This window comes from Vulpes lagopus, chromosome 11, assembly GCF_018345385.1.
Source record: "Vulpes lagopus strain Blue_001 chromosome 11, ASM1834538v1, whole genome shotgun sequence".
Taxonomy (NCBI): domain Eukaryota; kingdom Metazoa; phylum Chordata; class Mammalia; order Carnivora; family Canidae; genus Vulpes; species Vulpes lagopus.
In genome coordinates, this window is record NC_054834.1 from 78,308,620 (window position 1) to 78,335,108 (window position 26,489).

A 26,489-nucleotide genomic window follows, 5' to 3' on the forward strand; every position below is an offset into this window, starting at 1 on the left:
CCTGTGAAAAGAAAACAGATGATGTTAAAATCACAAGAAAGCAGCAGAAGGCAGAATGGGGGACCATCTCCTTTAGAAAGAGTGGTAGTCATGGAAGGAACATTTAGAAAAATGAAATTTATGTTGGGAACAGATGGTTGAGACAATCGTGTGAGGAACAGGGGGTCACATTTCAGGCAGAAAATAGCCATATGCAAAAGCTCTAATTCAGAAATGAGCTCAGTGTGTTTCAGAAAGAGAAAGGCCACTGTGGCTGTAGAGTACTTGGTGAGGGAAGAAAGCCAGGAGACTGGAGAGGTAGGAGGGGGCCACAGGAGTAGGGATTTTATTTCAAGTACAATGGGAAACCAGTGGCAAGTTTTAAGCAGGAAACAGACATGATCTTAAATTCTTAAAAATCACTCAAGCTGTTTCGTGAATAGACAGGAGGGAGTCAAATGTGGATAAAGCAGGAAAGATAGTTAGGAGAGTATTGCAGGAATCCAAGCAAGTGACAATAGCTTGGATAAAGTGGAGACCCTGGAGACTGAAGAAAGGGAGGAAATTTATGATATTTCTGGGGGTACGGCTGGCAGGACTTGGGATGGATCAACCATGGGGGCTCACAAGGAGTAAAATGAGTCCCAGTTCTATAACTTTTTCACTAAGTGAACAGAGCATTTACAACAATGGGGAAGACAGGTTTGAGGGTGATGTGGGAGATGGAAAGTTTGGGCTTGGATATCTTACTTTGGATGTGATGGGTGTGACATCCCAGCGAAAGTGGCAAGAAGGCATTGTATATGTGAGTTAGGAGCTCCAAAGAGTGGTCTGGACTAGACATTGAACTTTAATGAGGAATGCTCTTCATGTTTTCAGCATAAAGCCTGAAGGTAATTAAATTTAATGATGTGAACATTTAGAGTTTTGCAAGCTAAAATGATTTAGCTGTTAACTAGATTTACTGTGCTCAGCAATACATACAAATATCAAATCATTATATTGTACTTGATGCTAATAAAAATGTTATATATCAATTATGCCTCAATAAAAAGAAGTGCAATCACAGTGGGTTAGACATTTCTACAAAATGATTTAGCAATGGAAGGATCTTGCACTTATATGGGGCCTTTCTTTCAAAATCACAAGTTGAGTCAGAACGGCTGATAAGAATGAAGTCTCACACTTGAGAAGAGGCTGGGGAAGGACTGGCTCTAACAGTGTGGAAGGGTATGCCAAGTCTGGAGCCCTCCACCACAGGGAGGTCTCTTCCTCTGCCAGGGCTGAATCACTTGGCCACATTTTTATAAAAACTCCAACTCAGTTCTTTAGAAAAAAAGATAGTTCAGATGCCATAGTACTTGGTGAAGGGATCTCTCTTTTCTGGGTTTCCATAATTAGCCTTTCTGGATGAAAACTTCTGTTTTTGGTCCAGTAAATAAAATGAAGTGTTAAGCACATTGCAAGTGTTCAACGCAATTACTAACAGCTATTATTAACATTAGGAAAAAGGACCCTGGCCTGAAAGCCAGAGGTTCTGTGTTCATTTCTTTATTCCTTATACTAATATATAAAGAAAAAAAAAGAAATGTATTTGGCTCACTGAGCCTGGAAGGCTAACCAGATAGGTTAGAACTAAGAACTAAACAGCTCCGGAAACCAGGGCTTCTGGAAGCAGTAATTCGACACTTTCTAATGTCTCTGCTTTTTTTCCCCTTGTTAGCTGGATTCTCTCTTACTGCAGAAAGGTCTTCTCCGTGTGACAGAAAACTCGGCTATGCCTGCTGAGCAACCATAGGAGGAAGAATGCTCTCTATTCCCTGCTTCTATGAATTAATCCTCTGGAATGTCTCTCATGGGCTGGAAGTTGCATGTCCACCCCTTGGGCCAATTACTGCTGTCAGAGGAATGAGACAGTTGGCTAGGCCTAGGTCTACAAATCCAGCTGTGGATCTGGGCTGTGGGGGAACAGGGTCTGTTCCTTCTGGTGGGAGGTCACAAGTCAAAAGCAATCATAGAGCACGTTAGTATCCTATTCTGTCACTTTACTGTGGGTTGCTGGATCTCCCAGCTTCTCTGACTCATGGTTTTCTCATGATAAAATGATCTGCCTAATTTTTTTTTTTAATAATGAGGGCCAGAGGACACATTGTGTGTAAAAATGCCATACACCTCTTATCTTAGTGAACAGTGTAAGTCAGGCCAAACTACTTTAACCAAGCTCACTGGGATAGCAATTTATTAGCTTGTGGTAAAAGTCATAACTGTTTTTTAAAATATTTAGTACTTTCGACAACGAAAATGGTATAATAAAAATAAAGCTGTCAAATTTAGTTGCTTTATGTGACAGGCTAGGGACTTCATCTGAGAAACGGACTTATTATCAAAGGCATTGCCTTTAGGGGAATACCAGAGACAGGATGTCTTGAGTAAAACTTTCATCAAAAAAAAAAAAAAAAAAAAAATGTAGACTGGGCAGCCCGGGGGGCTTAGCGGTTTAGGGCCGCCTTCAGCCCAGGGCCTGATGCTGGAGACCCTGGATTGAGTCCTACATCAGGCTCCCTGCATGGAGCCTGCTTCTCCCTCTGCCTGTGTTTCTGCCTCTCTCTCTGTGTTTCTCATGAATAAATAAATAAAATATATTTTTTTAAAATGTAGACTGCTAGAGATGGAAGGCATTTGGCTTCTTCATTTTGGACAAGGAATCTTGAGACCAGAGAGGTTGACATGATATCCAACAACACATAGCAGTAGGTGGAGTAGAGGACAAGATCCAAGGCCTTTCAAATACCAATATTTATCCTTTCTATTCTACCATTGTCTCCCTTCCTGGCTACGTCCTATTGGAACTTGTCTAATTCAGAAATACATTTAGAACTGAATTTTATTGCAGTTTAATATTACAATTATCTGGACACATGGTGAGGGGACTGAGAGACTCTTGGGAGAGACCAGAGTGGTGGTGCTTCATTCCTGTACGTCCGGAGTTCACAGAATTGGTGGGGAGGCAGCTGGTGAGAGTGATTCCTTTCTTGTTCTGTGGATGGTAGCTGCAGTGGAACTAAAGAACACATAGTAAGTTCTCGATAGACCTTGCTGACAATCTGACAATAAGAAGAGCCTTAAAATGTTCTTTATCATTTGATCTACTAATTGCGTATCTAGAACTTATCCTAATATTCATAAATTAAAACCTTAAGTTTTTTTTGTTTAAGTTCATCACTGGAATAGTTATATAAGCAAAACTTCTTTTATTATTTTTTTTTAAGATTTTATTTGCTCAGGAGAGACACACAGAGAGAAGCAGAGACATAGGCAGAGGGAGAAGCAGGCTCCTCACAGGGAGCCTAGTGTGGGACTCGATCCCAGGACCCCGGGATCATGCCCTGAACCAAAGGCAGACACTCAACTGCTGAGCCACCCAGGTGTCCCAGAAGGGGGGATGCTCTGGGTCCTACTGGTTTAGACTTGCCTTCTCCTGTTTCACAACAGCAAGTCTGAAGGCCTTCGAGGAAGAAGGTGCCCCAGAGAAACCAGGACAACCACACTGAGGCTGCCACTTCCTCTCTGAACCAGGGTGGCCTTATGTCAGACACATTTATTGAACCTACCATTTAGGAACTGAAGTTATAATTGGGTCTCAGAGTGAATTCCAGCTCCAGATCTCATACTTTTCACATGTGGCTCTAGCCCTTTGGGTCCCAGTCACCTTATATATAAAACAGTCGGTTTAACATACCGTCTGTAAGGTGCTTATACTCTAGCCAGTCATAAGCTCCTACTAAGAAAATTCCATGAGTTCATCCACCATGAGCCCCATGCCCCCCAACTTCTGTGTTCTTAGAATGTGGTAAACCGAAAGAATACTGTTTCTAGCCATCTCTGTGCCTCTAGTAAGTCTGATCTTGAGGCTCTTTCTCTTTATTTATTTTGGGGTGGTTTTTTTTTACGTTTTTTTTTTTTTTAAGATTTTATTATTTGACAGAGAGAGAGAGAGAGAGAGCATAAGCAGGGGGAGCAGCAGGTAGAGGGAGAAGCAGGCTCCCCGCAGAGCAGAGAGCCCAACTCAGGGCTCAATCCCAGGATCCTGAGGTAATGACCTCAGCTGAAGGCAGATGCCTAACCAACTAAGCCACCCAGGTGTGCCAAAACTCTTTCTTTTTAGTTCAACCACCGTACATCATATTTTCTAAATAGTATAATACTTGACATAACTTAGAGAGGTATTACAAATGATACTTCTTCTTAACCCAAGGATTGATTCTGTTAACATTATTAGAGTCTGCTGTAAGGTACTCACTGTGTTCCCACAGATTACCTAATTTCTCAGAAACCCAGGTACTATGAAAATGGCTCTGATCTTTAATGGTCTGATGCACTGTCAGTTGAGAAAAGGCTGCAACAGGAGCCAAGCACAACCAACACTCTCCCTCCTACCCTTATGATTTGTAAAGGATCCAGTAAAGTGTCTGTGATGTTTATGATTCATTTCCTGGAAAAGGCAAGTTAATGGGATCAGCAGAACCCACAGGGCAAAGGATTTGTCCAGTTGGCCCCTGGGTTAGGCCTGGAAATGGATTTTTTACAATCTACATGATCATGTACGTAGGACCACAGGCACATAAGCAGGCACTAGAGCATCTGCCTAGTGGCCAATATGCCTGCTAACCTGTATTTTCTTCAGGCTGAAAACATCAGTTATTTCAAAAAATTTATTGATTCCATACAGAACCCCAAACTGGGCTACTTTGAATATACCAAGCAGAACTAAACAGAATTTATAGTCCCTGCCCCCAATTAACATCTAGTTAAGGAGATAGGCAAAACACATAAAACTGGCATAAGAACACTTGCAAAGGAAAAAAACATAAATGCAAATCCATGTCACACAAACTTCTTAAATGTTGAGAATTAGAAAAAGGAGTAATTTGCATCTATCCTTTTGACCAATAATCACTAATTTGTCTTTCTTCTCCGGTGTTCTTTTTTTTTTTTTTTTTAAGATTTTATTTATTTATTCATGAGAGACACACGGAGAGAGGCAGAGACACAGGCAGAGGGAGAAGCAGGCTCCATGCAGGGAGCCCGACGTGGGACTCGATCCCAGGTCTCCAGGATCACACGGTGGGCTGAAGGTGGCGCTAAACCGCTTGAGCCCCCGGGCTGCCCACATCTTGGTCATTTTTAATCGTTCTGTAATTCCTCCTTGTGCTAATATATCTCAGTGAGCATGAGGGTTTTTATTGTCAGGATTTGTAGTTGTTTCCAGTCTTTACTATTAAACTAGCAATAAGAACCTTTGTAGTTTCCCATTTTCCAACAGTGAAATTACTTGATTGAAGAGTACAAATCATTTTATACCTCTGGTTACAAACTGCCAAGTTGTTGGGCAAGGTTTATTTTTTAAAAAGGAAAATTGGCAGGGCACCTGAGTGGCTCAGTTGGTTAAGCCACCGACTCTTGGTTTTGGCTCAGGTCATGATCTCAGGGTCCAGGGATTGAGCCCTGAGGGGTAGCTTTCTGCTCAGTAGAGAGTCTGCTTCTCCCATTCCCTTTGTGTTCTCTCTTTCTCTCAAAAATAAATAAATAAATAAATAAATAAATAAATAAATAAATAAATAAATAAAATTTTTTTTAAAAAACTATATATATATGAAAATTGGCATACAGAGGAGCAGCTATGGTTCCTGAACAAGATGCAGGGCCAGGTGAACCAGATGCCAGGACACTTGAGCTTCCTTACGGGCATTTGCAAAGTCCCATCTCCCGTTCCGAAACTCAATTCTCTTATCTGTAAAATGAGATATTTGAACAGATTAAGGTCCTTCTCTACCAGAAATCCAGCTGTACTTTGTACCCAGTCTGTACTGTATGACCCTCTCCTGACTCCTAGGGGCTCAGGCTCTAGCTCAGGGCTTGGGGCGAGGCTCTGCTTCCTTTGCCTTGGTTTACAGTCCCATCAAACAAAGCGCCCAAATACTAGTGTCCTCAGAGGAGAGACAGCAGAAACGCCTGTTCAAAGCACAGGCTGGTTTGAATCTCCTCCCTGCCACTTACTGGCTGTGTGACAGAACACCTCAGGTCCCCTCTGTCCCTAAGATTAATACTAGTTCCTGCTTCAGCGGGTTCTGAGAATTAAATGAGTTAGTTTGTAAGACACTAAAAACCGTGCCTGGCACACAGTAGGTGCTTTATTCCGTGCTTGCTGAATAAGTAAGAGAAAATTCAGCAATAAATTCTGGGTCTCTTCGCACCACAACAGCGTCCTGACTGGCACACCCGGCCTCTGGGCGCTTCCTCACCCCTTCCTAGGGCCCAGCTGACTCCGGGGCCGCCTCAGCCTCAAGGCCCAGGCTCTCCACACGGAACCTCCCCGAGGCCAGGAGACGCTGAAGACCACTTCCTCTCATTCAAGGACCCCAGTTAATTCAGAAGAGACCGAACGTTAAAACAAAAAGGTAACCAGGGTCACAAAGACTGTGGGGCATTTGTAGCGTTATTTCGGGCAAAGTAAAGCAGGAGCGCGGTCCACACTCCATGATGATCACGCAGTTCGCAAGGTGGCCGCCAAGCGTTCTCACCGGGTTGTCTCAGGCCGCACAGCCGCGGAGCGACGTGGCGAGGGGGCCGCGGCGGGTGGGCGCCCTGAGACGGGCGAGGGCGCCTGGGGCGAAGGGCCGGTGGCCTGGGGCGCCTGGCCCCGGGAGGGGCGCTCCGCCGCCGAGCCGTCCGCAGAAGCCTCGATCCGGGCCGCGCGGCCCCCGGGCCCTGGTCGCGAGCCCTCCCGCGAGCCCGCGAGGGGGCGCGCCCGCCCCGGCCCTTCCGCGCGGGCCCGGGCGGGAAGGCGGGGGCCCGCTCCCCGCGCCACGCGGCTCGGCCAATGAGAGCGCGCGTAGGAGGGCTCGGCGGTCCGCGCCGCGGGTGCTGAAAACCCGGCGCGCGCCAGCGGGTCGGCTCCCCTCGCCCTCGGAGCCGGCGCGCTCCCCCGTGGGCCCCGAGCGCGCGCCTGACCGCCTCGGCCCGGATGGCCTCCGAGACCCCTACCCGGGCGCCGGCCAAGCGCTACTTCACGTGGGACGAGGTGGCGAAGCGCTCCGGGCGCGAGAAGGAGCGGTGGCTCGTGATCGACCGGAAGGTGTACAACATCAGCGAGTTCACGCGCCGGCACCCCGGGGGCTCCCGCGTCATCAGCCACTACGCGGGGCAGGATGCTACGGTGAGCGCCGCCTGGCCGCGGCCCGGGAGGGGGCGGGACCGGGCGGCTGCGGCGGGAGGCTCGGGGCCGAGGCAGGGCGTGAGGCACCCGGCGAACTCCCAGCCAGCTCGGGGGAGACCCAGAGGCGCCGAGCACAGCCGCTGCCCGCCACTTAGCATAGCACGGGAAGCAAGGGCGGGAGAATGGCCGCGGAAGCTGCAATCAGGAGATGGATGGAGGCCGGCGGCGTGCCCACCCACACAAAGGACTGCGCCGCCGGTGCCTGCTCTGTCTGCGGCCCCGTCCTCGGTCGCCAAGCTAGGCAGGCCCGGGGCAGGACAGGCCGGGAGGAAAGCCAGGATGAGGGGCGCGCTGAGGCCGAGGGAGGAGGAGCCAGGGGCAGGAGAGGCGTCTCGACCTTCCTCGGTGGGTGGGAAGGGACGCCGGGAGCGTCTAGGCTGCTCGCGCAAACCTGAGAGCAGGAGCAGGAGACGGAAGCATCCCCGGGGGCCCGCTGTCGGGGAACCCCGGCACGGGGTGACGGAGGCGGCTCACCCACCGGAGAGTACTGACTAATGGAGCGGCGTGCAGCAGGTGGGGCGGCCTGTGTCATCTGACACTCACAGAACCCCCGAGCCGACCTCGAACCGTGCTGGGAGGTCACTCGGCCGAAGGCCGGCGGGGTCTGCAGCTGTTCGCCGCGGCACACAGCTGTTCGCACCCCCGGGCTGCGGTTCGCATCCTTTCTGGCCTCGCTCTGGGGGTCAGCGCGCCTTCCCGCCCCAGCCTTGCTCTTCCCTTTCTGGATCACCTGCTCCCGGAGGTAAGGCGACTGGCGCCTCCTGCCGTGGTTGGCGGCGGCCGTCACCCCGTGCGACCCTGTAGAGACTGCTTCGCCGCGTCCCCTCCCCCTACATCGTTCCCCAGTCCGCGCCCAGCGGCATCACCCCTTCCGCTGCCCCCACCCTCTGCCCTTTCCATCTGGGAGGGAGCCTGGGCCCCCTAGAATTCCCATTATGTCGCGGCGGAGCATGGACGTGTTGGGCTGAGGCCCTGCCCTTCCCTGCGAGGCGGCCGGCGGGAGCTTGCAGGGGTCGCCCGGAGCGACCACTGGGAAGCCCAGGCCGCCGAGGAAGGCGCGGACGTAGGCTAGCGCATGCGCAGACGAGGCAGGCACCGACGCAGGGTCTTCCCGCGGTGTGATTTGGGGCCGGGGCTGGGGCCGGCCGTGACGGGGATGGCGATTGGTCCATATGTGTGGTGCCACCGGCCGCCGGCTCCGCCCGCCCCTAGCGCCGGCTCCCGCCTCTAGGGCCGATTCCCCAGAAGGCCTGGGGCCGCCTGACCAACCCCACCTGGCAAAACCAAAGTTAGCCGCCCTGGAGCAAGGGCGTTCAGAGTCTTAGGGGAACTATGGAACCCGACCGGGAACAGCAGCAGAGAAAAGGGGGAGAAGTGCAAAAAGTTCCCAGTCCAGAGATCGGGAGTCTTCCTAATCACATTTTAAAAAGAACGCTGGCTCAGAGAGGGTCTGTTAAAAGTCCCACAGGGAAAAAAACAGAAGTCTCCTAGCCCCACCCACTAGTTCTGGTTGTTTCTCACCTGTATGTTAAATTCTTGTGCAAAAACTGTCCCCAGACACGGCTGGAGACGGGCAGCCCAGAGACGTCTTTCTGTGGCCCCCCTACCCACACTACCTATTCCTTGTCGTGGTGCCCTTTTCATTAGAACATATGCAGGATGTTCCTGAGCTGTGCACACCCGAGAACGGCCCAAGCACCCTCAAAGGGCAGCTGACTGGAGGGAAGTTGTGTCTCTTTGAACTTAGACACGGCCTCCTTGCTGGGTCAGGAGAGTGGCCTCTGGTGTGAGCCCTCCTGGAGGCCAGGGGGCCCTGGGCTGGCTTCCTAACCGCTCTGTCTTCTCCCTGTCCTTGCAGGATCCCTTTGTGGCGTTCCACATCGACAAGGGCCTTGTGAGGAAGTATATGAACTCTCTCCTGATTGGAGAACTGTCTCCAGAGCAGCCCAGCTTTGAGCCCACTAAAAATGTGAGACTCTGTTGTTTGGAGATACTGTGGCTGTCTCCCCGCTAAAGGGCAGGGGGGAGAAGGGAGGCCCAGATGAGATCACAGTTGATCACCGTCAGTAGTTCTTGCGAAGTCTTGAGATCCCTGTTTCTCCCAGTCACTGGAACACAGGCTTTGAAACCTTTGGCTCTCACAAGGCTACCACTACCACCACCACCACCACCACCCTCATCAGGACCTATCTGTTAAGCACTTACTATGTGTCCATCATAACCTCATATAACCCTCACACATTTACAGATGAGCAAACAAGACTCAGGGAGGGTGAGCAATGTGACCAAGAATCACACTACTGGTAAATGGCAGGGCAGGCAGGGACTGGAATCAAATCTGTTTAACCCCAAAGACCACATATTCTTAGACATGATCCCATAGCACCTGTCCTCTTTCCTCAGTGCTGTGGTTTATTTATCTAGGATTGTGTACTCTCCACTGGTGTCTGGGGGTGGGAGGTCCTGGAGCCCAAGAGAGCCCTCTGTTTCCGACAGGGTTGGGTTACAGTTGGGAAAAATAAAGAGCCCCTCCCTCTTTACTCTTCCACAGAAAGAGCTGATGGATGAATTCCGAGAGCTGCGGGCCACAGTGGAGCGGATGGGGCTCATGAAGGCCAACCATGTCTTCTTCCTGTTGTACCTACTTCACATCCTGCTGCTGGACGTTGCTGCCTGGCTCACTCTTTGGTTCTTTGGGACATCCTTTGTGCCCTTTCTCCTCTGTGCTGTGCTGCTCAGCACAGTTCAAGTGAGAGCTCTTGGCTAGTCGAGGCCATAACAGTATTCAGCATCCTTGAATCTTTGGGGAAAGCTCTTTGTATGCCTCAGAAGGCCAAGGAGCTCTGCCCTGTGACCAGGGCAGCATCGAGGGTGTGGGGGAAGAGTTTATCATCTGTGGCTTTTACCTGCTCGGTAGCCACATGTGCACCATCATTTTGCTCACCGCCTCTCCAGCTGCTCCTCCAAGGGTTCCCTTCTTTCTGTGGAATTTCTCCCCTGAAACTTCACATTCAGGTTTTGCCATAGCCTGAGTGTGCCAAGAACCAAGGTTCTGATTTCTCAGCAAAGCTTGGCTTTCTTCTCACACATTGCCCAATGTGCTCATAAGGCTTGGGCCTTATCGGGACCCATTTGCCAAGCCTGCTACTTGCCTCTGAGTTTGTCACTCTGTCCTTTTTTGTAGTCTGGATATTCACTCCATCGTAAGTCCTAAAACTCCAGAGAGTTCTATGGGGAGGCTTCTAGGGAAACTGAAGAACAGGGAAAGGATAGTGATTTGTCTCAACTCTCATGTGAGTTAGTGGCAGAGCCAGTTAGGATCTAGGCTTCCTGACTGCTTTCCTGATGTGCTCAAGCGACTGTGGCAATTGCAGGGCTAGGCAGATGAAGGAAGGGGTGAGGCAGAGGAGCCACAGAGGTGAGTGAGAGGGAGCCTGGGCCTGTGAGCCACTCTTAGCGTTAACCTTTCTCACCCAGGCCCAGGCTGGCTGGCTGCAGCATGACTTTGGGCACCTGTCTGTCTTCAGCACCTCTACCTGGAACCACCTGCTACATCATTTCGTGATTGGCCACCTGAAGGTCAATGGGACGGGGAGGGACTCTTGAAACTCATCAATGAAGGGTTTACTTGGGGGGGATGGGGAACATTAGACTTTCATACTCATGTCCCTGCTTTTCTGTAGGGGGCCCCTGCCAGTTGGTGGAACCACTTGCACTTCCAGCACCATGCCAAGCCCAACTGTTTCCGCAAAGACCCAGACATCAACATGCACCCCTTCTTCTTTGCCTTGGGGAAGATCCTCTCTGTGGAGGTGAGCAGAAATGTTAGTGGAAAGGTCTTGGAGAATGGGAGCCAGCCAGAACAGAGGGCTCTGGGGGGAAATGATCACAATGCTATCCATGTGGATAAGACACTGGGACCAGGCTGGCTTGCTGGCAGTTGTGGGAGGCAGTAAATAAGCTGCCCAGGACAGAATCACCTATTCTCCCTAGTGAGTTCGAGGCAACAGTTATTGCATAAAGGTACTTCATGCTGCAAAGGAGCTGAAAGATGACCAGATTACCACGCAAATCTCTGTAAACCAAATGGATGGTCCTTCTTGGGAATGCTTTTTACATGTTCCTACCCCAGGCAGTCACCACCCCTCCCAACTTTGGAATACTGCTGTGCAGTCTCCCCCATCAAGGGCTGGACCAACTGTTTTACTCTTCTTTGATGCTCGGTACCTGGAACATTGATTTGCTGAGTAATTCTTCGCACCCATCTGACTTCCAGGGTGGTCAGTGTTGAGTTTGAGTTACCACGTGAGGTTATGAGTAAAAATTGTAATGCTGCTGCTAAAGGATGAATGCCTGAGGGTGGAGATCTGGAGAGCTTTCAGTGAACATAAGGCAATAGGAGGCTTTGAATGGGCGGAAGAGTTGCTTATAAAGTTACTTTAAAACCCCTTGTGCTGAGGCTCCAGGTTGTAGTCGCAGTCCTGCCAGATCCCCCTCCTCCCACTGTATGATACGTCAGCATGCCAAGAATTCAGCTGTTCAAGACCTTTCCATTCAAGGCATGAGTGACTGCAAGGCAGCCTGGCTCTCCCCCTCTGGCTAGGAGGATTCTGGAAAGGCTTTACTGCATTGGCTGTCCTGGTGCCAGGAGCCCCTAGTTTGAAGCTTATGCCCCACCCTAAATTTCCTACCTCCCAAGCAAGGACTTGGTTTGCTACACGTCCAACACTGTGTTATGGTCAACAGTATTTGGCAATCAATCAGCCCTGGCCCCACCTGGTTCAGGTGGTTGTTTCAAGCCTGGTGTGGGCAATTTGTTAGGCAGAGTATATTGGTAGCATTTCTACTATCACTATAGAGGGTTAAAAAAAAAAAGGTGGGAGTTTAAGTGGGAGAGAACCTGCTCACACCACTACCTTATTGCTTTTTGATACTAGGGTTTTCAAAAACTCCTACCTGCAGACATTAAAAATTGAAAGTGATCTAGGACTAGTAGACATATTTCTGCTGGAGGATGGGTTGCCTATTAGTAAATGTCTTGGCTACAGGCTGCTTGGCCTTTGCTTCAGCTTCTCTGGGTAGTAATTCCAGGGCATACATCTTGGTACCTTTCGAGTCTCCTGGAAAACAAGAAAACCCAGGGGACACCTCACCCTAAATACAAACTTTCTCTGTCCTTGAGTTGAAACATCATAGGGCAGTTATTAGCATCCTAATAGCATCTGATTGCCATTCAAGGAGGCAGCAGTGACTAGGGATCCCTTCCATTAACAGTTCCAAAATAGGAGGCCAGTGTTCTTTACTCTCACCCCCACCAAACAAGACAGGTGCTCCTTTTCTGGTTTTCCCCTCAAAGTTTCTGGAGATGGGGTGAACTTCACCCAACATCTAGTCTATCAGCAAGCTTTGTTAATACGGTCTCCAAAACATCCCAAGTCATTGACTTCACCATCTCCACTGCTTCCCATGCATCTCAGAGCCTGATTACTGCTCCAGCCTCTTCACTGGTCTCCCTGCAACTATACCTCCCCCTACAGTTCATTCTCTCCTCCTCCAGGCAGAGTGTGCCTTTCAAAGCACAAAGCCCTCCAGTGGCTTTCCATCATCATGGGAATAAAACCCTTGCTCCCAAGGTCTTACTGGGGCTCTCTAAGGTCCAGTGTGAATTGGCCATCCCTAGTTTTCCAGCCTTATCAACCATTCTCCCCCATTGTTTACTATTCCCGTCCGTACTGCCCCTTCTGTCCCTTAAACTTCCTGAGCTTTGTACCAGGTGTTCCCTCTGTATTAAATGCTCTTCCTCTGAATGTCTGCTTTATTGGCTCCTTATTCAGTTCTCAGATGTCAACACTCAGAGCGACCATATCTGACCAACCTAACCAAAATGCTGCCTCCCTCACTTTGTCTTATTTTCCTATTTTAAATCTATAATTACCTTTTTTTTTTTTTTTTAATTCATGAGAAACAGAGAAAGATGGCAGAGACATAGGCAGAGAGAAGCAGGCTCCCTGTGGGAGAACCTGATGAGAGACTTAATCCCAGGACCCTGGGAACACGCCCTGAGCCTCAGGCAGATGCTCGACTGCTGAGCCACCCAGGCATCCCTTACTTTGAATTCTGTTCACAAGTTTATCACCAGCTTCCTCTCCTCAGACTATAAGCTCTGTGAGGGTAGGAACTTTGTTTTGTTCACCTCTGTATCTTCAGCACATAGAGCATTGCCTGGAATATCATAGGTGCTCGATAAATACTTAAGATTACTCAGTTTATAGAAAAGAATGCTTCATTTAGCAGAAATACCTTACACAGAATAAACTCTCAATAAAGAAGAAGAAATGTTATTATGAAAAACAGTGGGTGGATGCACAAAAGAAAGATGAGCTATCATTCTACTTGAGTAGAGTGCCTCCTGTGCTCTGGGGTCATCTGGTTATCAGAACTGACTGGGGCAAGAGGAACAGGACCCATCCAGTAAGACAGCAGAGCTTTGCTGCCATGATTTTGTGTACCCATGCTAGGTGTTTGGGCTGACTGACTTGGCAGCACCAGCCTCTCTCTTCAGCAGCTAGGCTTACAAAATAATCACTACCCACTGGGAAAAGCCTTATCAGAACCTTTGGACTGCCAAGTTGTTCTTGGTATCCTTTCCACAAATATTTGCCAAACTTGACTTAAAATTCAAGGAATTTTCTAAAGTTCATGTGGTAGTCCAAAAGACAAGACCAAAAGAGGGTCTAGTTGGATGGATGTCAAGGGAATACTGACCTGTGTAGGGGTATAAATGGTTGTCTGTGGAGATTCTGAGGTCAAAAAAGCACCAGATGGGTGGGGTGCCTGAGTGGCTCAGTTGATTGAGCGTCCGTCTTGTTTTCAGCTCAGGTCCTAATCTGGGGATCCTGGGATGGAGCCCCACTTCAAGCTCCATGCTCAGGGGGAAGTCTGCTTGGTATTCTCTCCCCCCTCTGCCTGTCCCCTTCCCCCCACCCACTCGTTCTCTAAAATAAATCTTAAAAACTACCAGATGGGGGAAAAGGGATGTGGAGAGGCCTGGGAACCTTATGACAAATGTGTCTTTGGATGAACATGAGGAGTCCTGAGGACCTGTAGACCCTGTTGTGCTCATGCCTCAGGTGGGCCCTCATGCACTAGGTGCTGAGGTAAGGCCCGGGCTGTTGGAACATTCTAATAACAGCACCAAAAAGCTAAGCTGACAGCTGCTGGAGTAGGCCTAAGCTGAGCAGGGAATAGCCAAGATCACAGGGGGAGGGGAATGGGGTGATTAGTCTGTGGGCACTGATTTGTGTTGCTTTTCTTCACAGCTTGGGAAACAGAAGAAAAAGTACATGCCATACAATCACCAGCACAAATACTTCTTCCTGAGTGAGTGTCCTCATCCCACATAGGGAGACTCTCTTGGGATGGGGGTGCTGAAGGGATGTGAGGAAGAAATAACTTTCTGAAGGATTATGGTATTTAAGTAGAGGCTGGAGGAAGTACCCTGGCCCCAATTGGTTACTCCCTGCTCAGGAACAGACTACCATCTCAGTTGAGCGAGGTTAACCGGCTAATTCCCTGTCAGGGGTCATTTGTATCAAGGTAAAGTTCTACCCTGGCTTCCACAAGAGCATTGAGTCCAGCCATCCTGATTAAACTTTAGCCTTGTAAAACGGGATGGCATTAGGGCGGCACCATTTTTTCAACTCCTAATTTTAAGAGAAGCCCTCTGCCCCTTCCCATACCTGCCCTCCAGGGCTTCAGGTTGGGTGGTGCAAGCTCATTTACCTGATCTGAAGAAGTGAGCTTTCTGCCTGTAAAGCATCAGGAGGGTCCCCCACCCCCAGCCCCAACCCAGCACACACACACTGTCCTGCTCCTGTCCCTTCACCTTAATGGCAGAACAGCCAGGAACACAGGGCAGGTGACTGCAAGGACGGGCAGGGGCAGGCCTGTGGCCAAGGAACATGGGGAGAATTCACAGTGCCCCAGCTGCTTCCTTTCACTGGAAGAGAATGCCACTCCCACCCTTACCCTCCTGGCATTCTCTTGGGAGGTTCTGCCTTCTTCAGACTTGCATTCATGCCTACCTTCAGCACCTGCCAGTTCCAAGGGATCGAGGAATGCCAAGGCAGCTGGAAGGGGCCACAGGAAGGGATGGCAGGGGGGCAACACCATTCCAGAGGCTGTCCCTTAGGCACTGACCCCCCCTTGTGCTGCTCACATCTCCCTCCTGCCTCCATTTCCTTCCCAGTTGGGCCCCCAGCCTTGCTGCCTCTCTACTTCCAGTGGTATATTTTCTATTTTGTTATCCAGCGGAAGAAGTGGGTGGTGAGTATCCACAGCCCCCGAGTTGTACATCCTTTGTCTTCAGAACTTTGAGGGGAATGGGGGTTCTCCAGAGGAAAGCCCACTGAGATCTACTCCAGGCCTAATTTAGAGCAAAGTTCATAGAACTTGAGTATAGACCTTCCTTGTCTCTAGATGGGATGATCTGGATTTACCAGACAGCCTGACCCCAATGCCATATTTCATTTTTTAAAACATTTTCAAAAATTCATACATTTTGAGAGAGTGCACACGAGAGGGAGATTCTCTTAGACTTGGCACTGAGCAGAGAAGACCAGGCTTGATCCCACCACTTTGATCGTGACCTGAGCCAAAACCAAGAGTCGGATGCTCCACTGACTGAGCCACCCAGGCGCCCCCAATGGCCTATTTCATTCAGCCTGTATCTCCTGAGGCTTTTGTGCTTGGCATAAAGCCAGGAGCCAGGCTTGGGAAGAGATAGAAGAAGGTGGTTCTGGGATTCCAAAAGGGCCCTGCTTGCCTCTGGCTTGAAGAGAGGCATCAGAAAAGGTTTTGTGAAATTACTTTTCTAGCTGGCCTTGGAGGGCAGGCAGGGGTGGGCTAGGGAGAGGACTCTGACCAGAGAAGCTGGGAAGTGAGGGGCAATTTTAGCCACTGGACATGTTGTGGACTCATGTCAGGGGAGAATTGTGGTACAGAAGAGTGCCTGGAGGTTTGATCAGGGGACTGGCACAGACAGCCGCTGTCCTGGAAGATTTGTTTGGCAGCGTAATGAAGGCATAAAGAACTTAGATGGGGGCAGCCTGGGTGGCTCAGCGGTTTAGCGCTGCCTTCAGCCCAACGCGTGATCCTGGAGACCCAGGATCGAGTCCCACGTTGGGCTCCCTGCATGGAGCCTGCTTCTCCCTCTGCCTGTGTCTCTGCCTCTCTCTCTCTCTGTGTCTCTCATGAATAAATAAAATACTAAAAAAAAAAAAAGAACTTAGGTGGGTTGGGAGGAGCTGGAGGCAGAGAGGCCCTGCAGGCTTTGCCACCTGTGAAGGGAACAGGGAAGGAGGACTGGGGGCTACCACCAGGAACGTAAGTGGTGGCACTAGATATTGCAGATCGGGCAATGAAGAAAAGCGGACAGTGATGGAGGCTTCAGTCTGGGTCCCTGGCAGAATGGCCATACCATGCAAATAAGCGAAGTGAAAGGAAGAGGAGGAAGTGCTTTGTGCCAGCCTGCCTCTCTGCCTCTCAATGCAGGACTTGGCCTGGATGATCACCTTCTATGCTCGCATCTTCCTCACCTACGTGCCGTTGTTGGGACTGAAAGGCGTCCTGGGCCTTTTCTTCATGGTCAGGTAGTATTTGACAGGGCAGGAGGGATGGCGAAGAAAAGCAGGTGTTTGGGAGTCCCGAATCTGGTCTGGGGGCTGTGCTGGGGATTTCGGCAGCAGGGGATGTTTCAGCTGTTAGCTTAGGAAGATGGCCAGGCTAGAGAGCTTTTATCTGTACTGTTTTTGTCTGTGTGCCATATCCACCAGGTTCCTGGAAAGCAACTGGTTTGTATGGGTAACACAGATGAACCATATCCCCATGCACATTGATTACGACCGGAATATGGACTGGGTCTCCACCCAGGTAAGGGACGGTCACCTGGAAGACCTAGGGATAATAAAAATGGTGGGTGGGCACAGGGGCAGACTAAGGGGCAAGGGCAGTAACATAAAAGCCCCCAAACAGCACCACCTTATTAGCCTGAGGCTTCTCCTGCTACCCTGTGGAGAAGGGAGTGACCAGGGACAGTCCCACACCCCTCCTCTTAGCCGGCTTGGCCTTTCCATCTGGCACCCAGATGCATCCCCTCCCCGGCCTTCTTCCTCCAGCTCCAGGCAACATGCAACGTCCACAGGTCTGCCTTCAACGACTGGTTCAGTGGACATCTCAACTTCCAGATTGAGCACCAGTGAGTAGGGGGACCTGAGAAGCAGGGTCCTTGGGAGGGTCCCTGTGGGGCAAGCAGGGATGTGGAAACCGGAGTAGGAGCCACTCCACTGACTGTCCCATTCTCCTTGAAGTCTTTTCCCCACAATGCCTAGACACAATTACCATAAAGTGGCTCCCCTGGTGCAGTCCCTGTGTGCCAAGCATGGCATAGAGTACCAGTCCAAGCCCCTGCTCTCAGCCTTCGCCGACATTGTCTAGTGAGTACCTGAGCCTGGGAAGATGGTTGGGGGGGTTAGGGGGGGCAAGCCATGGGGTTGGTGATGTGTGGGGTGGGAGCAAAAGGCAGGTTTCCCAATCCTCTGGAATGGAGGCCACCAAGACAGGCAGGTGCTGTATTGGTCCTGCGGTTGTGGCCCAACCTACTTCTCAGAAGCAAAGGGGAGAAAGAGGGCCATATGCCATGGAGATCGGTCTCCATTCCTCTCTGAGAGCCTCACTACTCCATGTCTGTAGGGTGGTTTGGCTTTTGGGCTTGGCTATGCTCTCTCACTTCCTGCTCCTATCTTGCCCCCACAGCTCACTGAAGGAGTCTGGACAGCTCTGGCTAGATGCCTATCTTCACCAGTAACAACAGCCCCTACCCCCATCTGTAAGAGATGCCTATCTTCACCTGTAACACCAGCCTGTCTGGAAGACGCGTTTCTGGCACCAAAACAGAGGGGAGTTTGAGGGACAATGCCACTGCAATTCTAATATTCAGAGGTGGGGGTGGGTTTGAGGAGGTAAAAGCTCAACTCAAACCCTTCCCCTTTATCTTCTAGGCACAGATCTAAGACCCAAGGGGCTAGGGGGGGACACAGCCCCCTAGAGGGGGAGGGATGGAACTACTGGGGCAGAGATGTGCGAGTTTAGTTTCCTTTTTCTAGTTTGGCAGATGCAGATGGTTGGTGAGGAAAGGGAGGGGATCCACCTAGCCCAAAAATCAGTGAGAGATTTAGCATTAAAATTCCAGCCAGGAAAGGGGTGAGCCCATCTCACTGGTCTGCTTCTCAGTGCCTTCTACATCCTCCACTATCTGAGGAGATAGAGTGGCTGAACCTTCTGAGTAAGATTTCTATTCTATTTGAAGCCTGGCATAGTACACTGCCTGGGAGGCTCAGCTCACTCTAGGGCTAGGTGGGACCTAGGACTGCCTCTAGCTCCTGGAGAAGCAATTTTCCCACTTCTAGTAGCAGTTAAGAGTAAAGCCAGGATGCAGTGCTAGAGACCTCTGACTTTGAAGGATCTTGGCACTACCGATTTTGAACTTATGTTCCATCCAGGGCACCGGGAGAGCATTTAGGTCCTAGGTCTTGCAAAAATAGCAAGAAGAGTGGCTGGCTTTGGGTCACCTCTTGTAAGCACCACCCAAGGAATAAGACATTCATAGGATGAGGAGTCCACTTCTTGATCCATAAGTGAACAGATGGGGTAACTTCATCTCTTCCCTGGAAAAAAAGGGGGTTCCCAGTGGTTTCCCTTTGTCATCTTCCCTGTAATTCCAAGTTTAACAAAGTAGTTAGTTGGCACAAGTGACCATGTTGGGAGACCCTGAATTACCAGTCATGAGGAAAACAAATTTAATTCCTAAAGAGTATAGGGGTTGTTAAGAGATTTTCTACAACCTAAATTATTTTAGGTATTACTTCTGAGTAGGAACAGTGAATTATAATCACTTCACAGTTCTAAACCAGAGATAGGAAGATAAAAACAGAAGTTTGTGAGCTATCAACTCTGTTCAAGCATCTTCTCGGCTGGACACCAGGTAGGAATTTAGAATAATCTCTTTAAAAAGCGTATCAGTCTAATACTGAAATAGTTTTTAAAAAAATTTCCAGGTTTTTAAGCCCTCCCATGCAGGTGAGGGAGCTCTTTCCCTGTTCATCAGCATCTACTGTAAGAATATTGAGCATTTTGGATACAGAGAGGAGAAAACTCAAACCTAGAAGGCAAAAAAGAGAGCCGTAGAAGAGTCCATATTTAGTTTTAGGAGAGAATAAAGGTCATCTGAAAAGCTGTGATGGGGTCAGAGGTACCACCCGTGGAAAGGCTGTTGGGATTACTTACAGATTTGTCAGAACAAACATTAAAGGGATAACAACAGGGGCAGGACCGGTTACGAAAGAGTTCAGATCTCCATCTGGGCAGAACATGGTTTGAAACAAATTAGGAGTGGAATTGGAAAGGTCTATTTTCATTGGCTTCCTCACCCCAGAACAGGTGCTGACCTGCCCCAACCCCTACCCCCTGTTAACTAAGGTTTAGGGGTCACCAGCCTGTAAAGCCAGTAAGGCTCACTGAGCCAAGTCCAGGCCCTCAAAGTACTTTAACCACTGTGGCCTTCTCTCCTTCACCTAGACCAAAGTGGTCTCCTATGGCCACAGAGGGATGCACCAATGATGTAAAAGGCTGAGACTGTTTTAACAGTCAGGGCAGTGATCTCAAATCCAAGCCGTTATGTGAGAAAACAGGCTTACGGAGGACAGGTCACAGACTGTGGCAAAGCTTACATTTGAACTCAGTGTTTTAGAATTCCAACCTACATGTTTATCTTTGTTACTTTCATCTTCGCACCCCTTTACCAAAAGCATTTTCTTTAATTATGCCCTACATCTGTATCCTTTCTGGGTGTGCCAGTTTTGTTACCACATCCACATGAGGTAAAGCTGAAAAATAAAGTTAATTTTGACCAAATGAAGGCTATTCACTTGTAATCCATGATGTTCTTGTGTACATGTCAACGACCACCCCCACCCCCCACACTGTAAGTTACTACCTACCTCTATGGCTGGAACTTTTTGATCAGGAGTTCCCAGACTCTCCCCTTTGCACAAGGCCTTTGGGCAGAGGAATAACAGGATTGTCCAAAAGAACATCAAGGCACAGGGAGACTATGGCAAGGAAAAGGAAAGCCAGCCCCTTCTTGTGACCCCTAGAAAGCCAGATGCTATCACCTACTACCATGAGGCAATACCCTCACCCTTTTGACCTTGTTTCTAGCCTCAGTACAAGTAGTCCCCTAAAAGTCTCCTTTTTGCTTGAACCTTTGCAGGTTCAGTGCTTCAGAGATGGACTGCAAAGCAATGCCTTTTAAACCTTGATCCAACTAGAACAGCTCCCTTTGAGCAAGAACATTAAAATGAGCTAGGAAAAAATTTGCAGAAGTGGTTTTCCCTGCAGTGTGCAGTGGCAATAAACTAGGAAAGACCAGACAACTTAGCATGAAAAGTCAAAAGGAAAACCACTCTGCACGTCTGACTCCCACAGGGTATAAGCCCTTAACTAGAGCCACAACACTGAGGCCATCACTCCCTAAGACCTCTTTCCACTTCTGGGCCCTGTCATCATTACCACAGGCTTAGAAATACTACTTGGCGCTCTCAAAAGTTATGTGGCTCGATCCAGTTGGAGAAATCCGTTTCATTGAACTGCTGGATATAGCAGTGAACAAAACCAAGATCCCTGCCCTCAGAATAGAACTTTGTCTACACCAATGGTTTTTCAGAGTCCCCTAATTATAAGAGCGATGCTGGGGAGACTGTCCCACTCTTGCTTCAACCAGAGCAGCTCTTATATCCTGAGATTCCACGTAAGATTTCACTTAAAATACAGATTGCTCCCTTAGAAATTTTAAAAACCACCAGCTTCAGTCTTTTACCCACTTAATCTGTTAGAACACTGGCAGCTTAAACTTCGAGATGGCTTCAGGGTCTCTGTTAACCTCAAACGGCAGTGATAGGAATGCTAAAAAATCAGACTCCCCACAAGTTTTACCAGGATAAAAGAACTTTTAAAACATTCCATCTCTATGGGAAACAGCAACCTGGATTTGATGTCACAAAAGGAACACAAAAGTGACTTTTGAAGTGTAATTTTTTCACGATTTATAAATTAGTAAGGTAAATGCTTGAATGACGTAGATCAAAATTGTGAAGCTTTTCTCAAAGTAGCTTCTTTATCTCACCCAGTGGGCTGGAAACTAGAAACCCATTCAATTTATTAAAAATTCTTTTCTAGTAAGTTAAACTAGGCAGGCATCCTCCTCCTCCAAATGGCTTAAAGCACGGCCAAAGCTGCTTTGGCCAGTCTATGGAGTGTGGCGCCATCTTGTGGCCACTCTCAAACCTCTTGTAACTACAATTCCAGGGTGTTCTCTTCAGTGTGGAAAGAACATTACATATCGCCTGAATGAAGCCTGGAGGCACTTGGGATGTTTTCAAATGTTCTCAGAGAATATGACATGCTGGTTACTTTTACAGTTTTATTGACTCTTTTCTCATACCTTTAAAACAAAACAGCACATGAAAACAGCATCTTAATCTCAAAGTCTCAACTCAGCTGACTGCCTCAGAGAGGACACTAGAATTTCGCCGTCTTTTATGTTTAAGTAACCATTGTGAAGACTCAAGTTACAGAGCAAGTTCAAGTTTCTGCCCACCACAGGACACACAGCCAGTAATTAGACCCTTGTTGCCAACTCCAGGGACGCCAGCTCGTTCTACCTGTCTTAGCTCTCAGCAGCTCCCCTCATCTGGCAAAGACTGGGTCTTTGATGGCTGTCCTATGGGGTGGATCAAGGCTGAGCCAGAAAGAAGTACATTCTGGTTCCAACACCCCCTCCCATCTGCCAGTCGGCCAGCCAAGAAATCATTTTTTGTCCAGTCTGCTGTCTCTACCATTTATCTCCCACTCCCTCTTCAAAACTTGTTGCTATCACTTTTATTTAACAATAGATTCAGTGTCCGTTAAATTGCCTGAGAGGTGTTTTGAGCCTGACATGCTTTCCTGAGCTAAAAAGGAAGAAAACAAAGTTGCTCTGTAGCATTCCTGTTGTAAAATCAAGTACAAAAGGGAAAAGCACTACTTTTCAGCACTACTGAAATGGGTAGAGTTAGAGAAGCAATGCAATCCCTCCTTGCCCCCAGAGGTTTCTCTAGTGCTAGCTCTTGAGGGTACCATAAGGCAGATACTCTGGGGTCAAGGAAGTATGAGGGGAAACTCCTTTATTTTCCCCTTTTGAACTTCCCCGCTACCCCAGTCTTTGCCTTCTTCTTAGCAGATCCCTTGGGCTCTGGCTCCTTGCGCTTAGCTGAAGAGAGAGAGCCAGTCACCTTGAAGAAATCATCCAGGCGGCCCTGGGTGCTGCCTTGGCGGCTCTTGCTCAGCCGCCTGACCCCACTGCGGATTCGCTCCTCCGAGAACTGCTTTTCCCCACACATGAACTTGACAAGCTCCTCTTCATTGGGCTCACTCCACTTCAGCTCCACAGACTCTGGGTCAAGCACCTCGGGCTCCAGGAAGAGCTGCTGGGCCTCCTTGTGGAGCCAATTTTCTGGCACAGGGTACTTGTTGGGGTCAAGCTGACGCACAATCTCCTCAATGCTCTTGTGCTTCTGGATGAGGTCCACAGCCCGCTTGGGCCCAATGCCCCGAATGCTCTCACAGTAGTCACTGCCCAGCAGGATGCACAGATCTACAAATTGCTCCTGGTTCAGGCCCAGCTCCTGCAGAATCCGGTTCAGGTGGAATTCCTGGATGGGCAGCTTCTTGGCCTCACTGGCAGTCAGGTGCCGCATCAGCACAGGGCTGCCAAAGGTCAGGCAATCCATGTCCTCAGTGGCCGCAGCATAGACTTTGCCAGCCTTCACTAGGGCAGCACAGCTAGCCTCAGCCTCACTGGGCGCATCAAGGTAGGGGATGCCCATGAGGCTCAGTAGGTGCTTGCACTCATCGTTGTGTTGCTTGGTGACCTTCACCAGCCTCTTAGTAAACTTTTCCACCTCCTCCTCGGCCCCAGCAGCCTGAGCCTGCTGCAGCTGCTTCTCTGCCTCAGCCCGCCGCTCACTGCGTTTGGCCAGCTCACCTGACTTGAGCTGTGGTGGCTTGCCATCAAAGACATACACGGGCTTAATGCCATTCTCCATCATGCGGATGGTGCGGTAGAACATGCCCATCAGGTGACTGGTAGTCTCACCCTCCTCATTCTGCAGCACATCCCCACCCTGGCGAACAGCAATCAGGAACTGATAAATGCTCATAGAGGCATCAATAGCCACCTTGCGGCCAAAGTAGCTCTTGATGTCATTCTCCCGGATGGCACTGGGGGCCACATCAGCAATCAGTTTCGCCAGGCCTTGAATTCCCATAGCAATACAGAGGAGGGGCAGCTAAAAAAGAAAGGAGTAAAGTAAGAAGGGGAGGCGCTTAAAGGTTGCAAAGGATCAAGGGTTATAACTGGTGCCATCTCAACAACTTCATGCCTTCAACTGAACAAACTTGAGTACGACAAAAAGGATGCCAATTTGGGACCGCAGAAGATGAAAAGATGAATGAGACAAGGTCACCTTCCGCAAAAATACTTATAGTCTAGCAAGGAAGCCCTTGCTAGGGTAACTCAATTAATACTAAGGCTTCCTGAGTATGGGGGGGCGGTGGGGAGAACTGGGTGTTAAGAGGAATAAGATACTACTGATATCAAGAGACTCATGGTTTCGTGGCTAAGGCAGCAACAGGGCTAGTGTGCAGTAAGGGCTACCACTGGCTTGGGCATCAAGGACACTGCAGGTCCAGAGGAGGGTGCCCAGCCCGGCCTGAGGCGCCCAGGGATCATAATGACAGAACCAAGCCCTGAAGAACAAGCAAATACTGGCTGAACAAAGATGACAACTCAAGCACAAAAGCAACCATGATACAAGGCTGAATGTGCACAATAGTAAAATAAATACGAGTATCTACTTGCCAATTTGCTGACAACTCATACATTCCTCCTCTGTACCTTTCTGCCAGTCATTGAACATCCCCAACTAATGCCTCTGGCTCCCTGCCACTTCACAGCTGTGACAGTTTTATGTCCCAACTAGGCTAGGCTAAGGCATGTAGTTATTTACTCAAAACACTAATCCAGTTGTTGCTGTGATGGTATTTTGGGACATCTATCATCAGTTGACTTTAAGCAAAGGAGATCATCCTTCATTATACGGCTGGGCCTCATTCACTCAGCTGTAAGGCCTTGGGAGCAAAAGCTGAGATTTCCCAAAGAAATTCAGCCTGAAGACTGCAGCATCAACTCTTGCATGAGTTTCTAGCCTGAGGTCCTGCCTGATCATCTTCAACCTTGCCAACCTCTACAATTACCTGAGCCACTTCCTTAAGATAAATCTCCTTATATATGTCCACATCCTATATCTTACTATTCCTCTGGAGAACCCCGACTCACAGAGTAGCCTTGAAGGAGGACTGGCAAAGAACATCATATCTGGACAGGAGTTATGTGGCTTTCTCACAAGCTCCCTTCAGTATCCCCTCAACACGGTGATTGGTTTCTACTTCTACTATGATGTTGCTAGGAGTTTTAAGGCTTTCCCTTTGTATTTTCTCTCCACCACTAAGTCTGAAATGTGAACTCATGGCTCCTACTAGACCCTAGGTCCCAATCTAGGAACCCGGCAAGCTGTAGTGGCTGAGTCCCGTACTGCACTTCTGTGGTTCAGGCCCCTAGACAAATTATTTCCTAGGGTAGTGTTTCCCGAAATTCGGTCACACCCAAATCACCCTCACAATTTCTTGCCATTTCCATGTAAAACCTGTACTTTCATTCACCTAATATATTTTTTTAAATGGACACCGTGGTTTTAAAAACGAAAGTAAGGGACACCTGGGTGGCTCAGCGGTTGAGCACCTGCCTTTGGCTCAGGGTGTGATCCTGCGGTCTCAGGATTGAGTCCCACATCAGGCTTCCTGCCTGGAGCCTGCTTCTCCCTCTGCCTACATCTCTGCCTCTCTCTTCTGTGTCTCTCATGAATAAATAAATAAAATCTTAAAAAAAAAAAAAAAAAAAAAACGAAGGTAAGTTGAAAAAGAGAACTCAAGCAGTATGTCTGTGCTGTATCAGTTACATTTTAATGCGTTAAACGTATAACTATTCAAAAGGATTTTGAAAAAAAATAAATAAATAAAAATAAAAAGGATTTTTCGGGTGCCACTTAAAGTCATCGCGTGCCCATTGGTGTTATGTGTCCAATACTCCCAAGAAATATTACACTAGATCTTTTCGTTGCTCCCACTTTTCAAAGGGCTCTTTCTAAAGCATAAGTGACCTTGCTACATACCCCCTTCTACCTAAGTCCAAACACCTCAACCCGGCATCGAGATCTCCCGTGCTCTGCTTCCCAACCTACCTTCACAGTCTGGGGGCCAACACAAAGGATGGGATAAGACCTGCCCTTTCTCACCGTTGGCTCAGCCGTGCCCTTCCTCCCGCCATCCTCTAACTCCTGCCATGGGTGCTCGGATCCATATATTCGATCCTCTGGGTCTAGGTTCAGGCTGGCTGTTCTGCTAGAAGGCGTCCCGAGGGGTCCGTACCTGCTGGCCGGCTCGCCTCCCACGGCCCTCCAACACTGGGAGGCGGGAAAGGGGTCTAAGCCAGTGAAGTCTCCAAAATGTTCCTCGTCCAGAGTCTCGGTCAAAATACACAACGGCCCCATAAAGTGGAAGCTATTTCCCTCCTTCCACAAGTGAAGCAAGAGGCTCAGAAGTTAAGCGAGCGACCCAAGTCGCACAGCGGGAGGGTGGCGAGCCCGCGCTCTGGCCTCCGCCCCGCGCGCGACGGACGGTCCCCCACAGCACCCAGCGCGAGGCGGACCCGCCGCCCTCGGAGGCGCTGCCCATGGGGCCTCACCTGGCCTTTGCGGCGCGAGGCCTCCACAGCTACTGCTCAGTCCGGTGCCGCCCAGGACAGCGCTCAGGCCCTCACCGGCTTCAACTCCGCCGCAGACCCAGTCCCGCTCCGCCGCCTTCCAAAGCCCGCGCTCCCGTCACGTGACCCGCCGCCGCGCATAGCCTCCTGGGAAGTGTAGTGCACGCCCCGACCCCTCGGCCAGTTCCCCTTGTGGCAAACAGTCCCGCCGGGGCGAATGAACCCTCTCAGGGGATCTACCCTACCGTTCTCCATCGCTTG

At 49.4% G+C, this 26,489-nt stretch overlaps 2 protein-coding genes and 1 long non-coding RNA gene across 5 annotated transcripts; 1 reads left to right on the plus strand and 2 right to left on the minus strand.

Moving 5' to 3' along the window:
* Positions 1-2,857: 2,857 nt before the first annotated feature.
* On the minus strand, positions 2,858-9,072 carry LOC121472261. Of its 3 annotated transcripts, none has more exons than XR_005982838.1 (3): positions 7,986-9,072; positions 5,648-5,770; positions 2,858-3,040 (listed from the first exon to the last, which is right to left on the minus strand). It is a non-coding gene; the product is annotated as an uncharacterized LOC121472261 (long non-coding RNA). The 3 variants fall into 3 exon arrangements; XR_005982837.1 differs by lacking the exon at positions 7,986-9,072 and adding an exon at positions 6,561-6,771 and having other exon boundaries at positions 2,858-3,029; XR_005982839.1 differs by lacking the exon at positions 7,986-9,072 and adding an exon at positions 6,282-6,510.
* FADS1 (fatty acid desaturase 1) lies at positions 6,901-20,224 on the plus strand. Its single transcript, XM_041723496.1, has 12 exons — positions 6,901-7,195; positions 9,114-9,224; positions 9,807-10,004; positions 10,733-10,834; positions 10,939-11,067; positions 14,575-14,635; positions 15,504-15,580; positions 16,808-16,905; positions 17,089-17,185; positions 17,431-17,510; positions 17,623-17,748; positions 18,068-20,224. Exons 1-12 carry the CDS (start codon positions 7,004-7,006, stop codon positions 18,117-18,119), a joined length of 1,323 nt encoding a protein of 440 aa, XP_041579430.1. The 5' UTR covers positions 6,901-7,003; the 3' UTR covers positions 18,120-20,224.
* Positions 20,225-21,777: 1,553 nt separating this feature from the next.
* On the minus strand, positions 21,778-26,372 carry FEN1 (flap structure-specific endonuclease 1). The gene is made up of 2 exons (XM_041721961.1): positions 26,211-26,372; positions 21,778-23,697 (listed from the first exon to the last, which is right to left on the minus strand). The coding sequence occupies exon 2, from the start codon at positions 23,674-23,676 to the stop codon at positions 22,534-22,536; it is 1,143 nt and encodes a 380-aa protein (XP_041577895.1). The 5' UTR covers positions 23,677-23,697; positions 26,211-26,372; the 3' UTR covers positions 21,778-22,533.
* Positions 26,373-26,489: the final 117 nt, after the last annotated feature.

Coding starts and splice junctions, on each gene's coding strand:
- FEN1 (XM_041721961.1), bottom strand. CDS start 23,676: ATGGGAATTCAAGGCCTGGCGAAACTGATTGCTGATGTGGCCCCCAGT.
- FADS1 (XM_041723496.1), top strand. CDS start 7,004: ATGGCCTCCGAGACCCCTACCCGGGCGCCGGCCAAGCGCTACTTCACG. Junction 7,196..9,113: donor ACGCGGGGCAGGATGCTACG/GTGAGCGCCGCC, acceptor CTGTCCTTGCAG/GATCCCTTTGTGGCGTTCCA. Junction 10,005..10,732: donor TGCTGCTCAGCACAGTTCAA/GTGAGAGCTCTT, acceptor TTTCTCACCCAG/GCCCAGGCTGGCTGGCTGCA.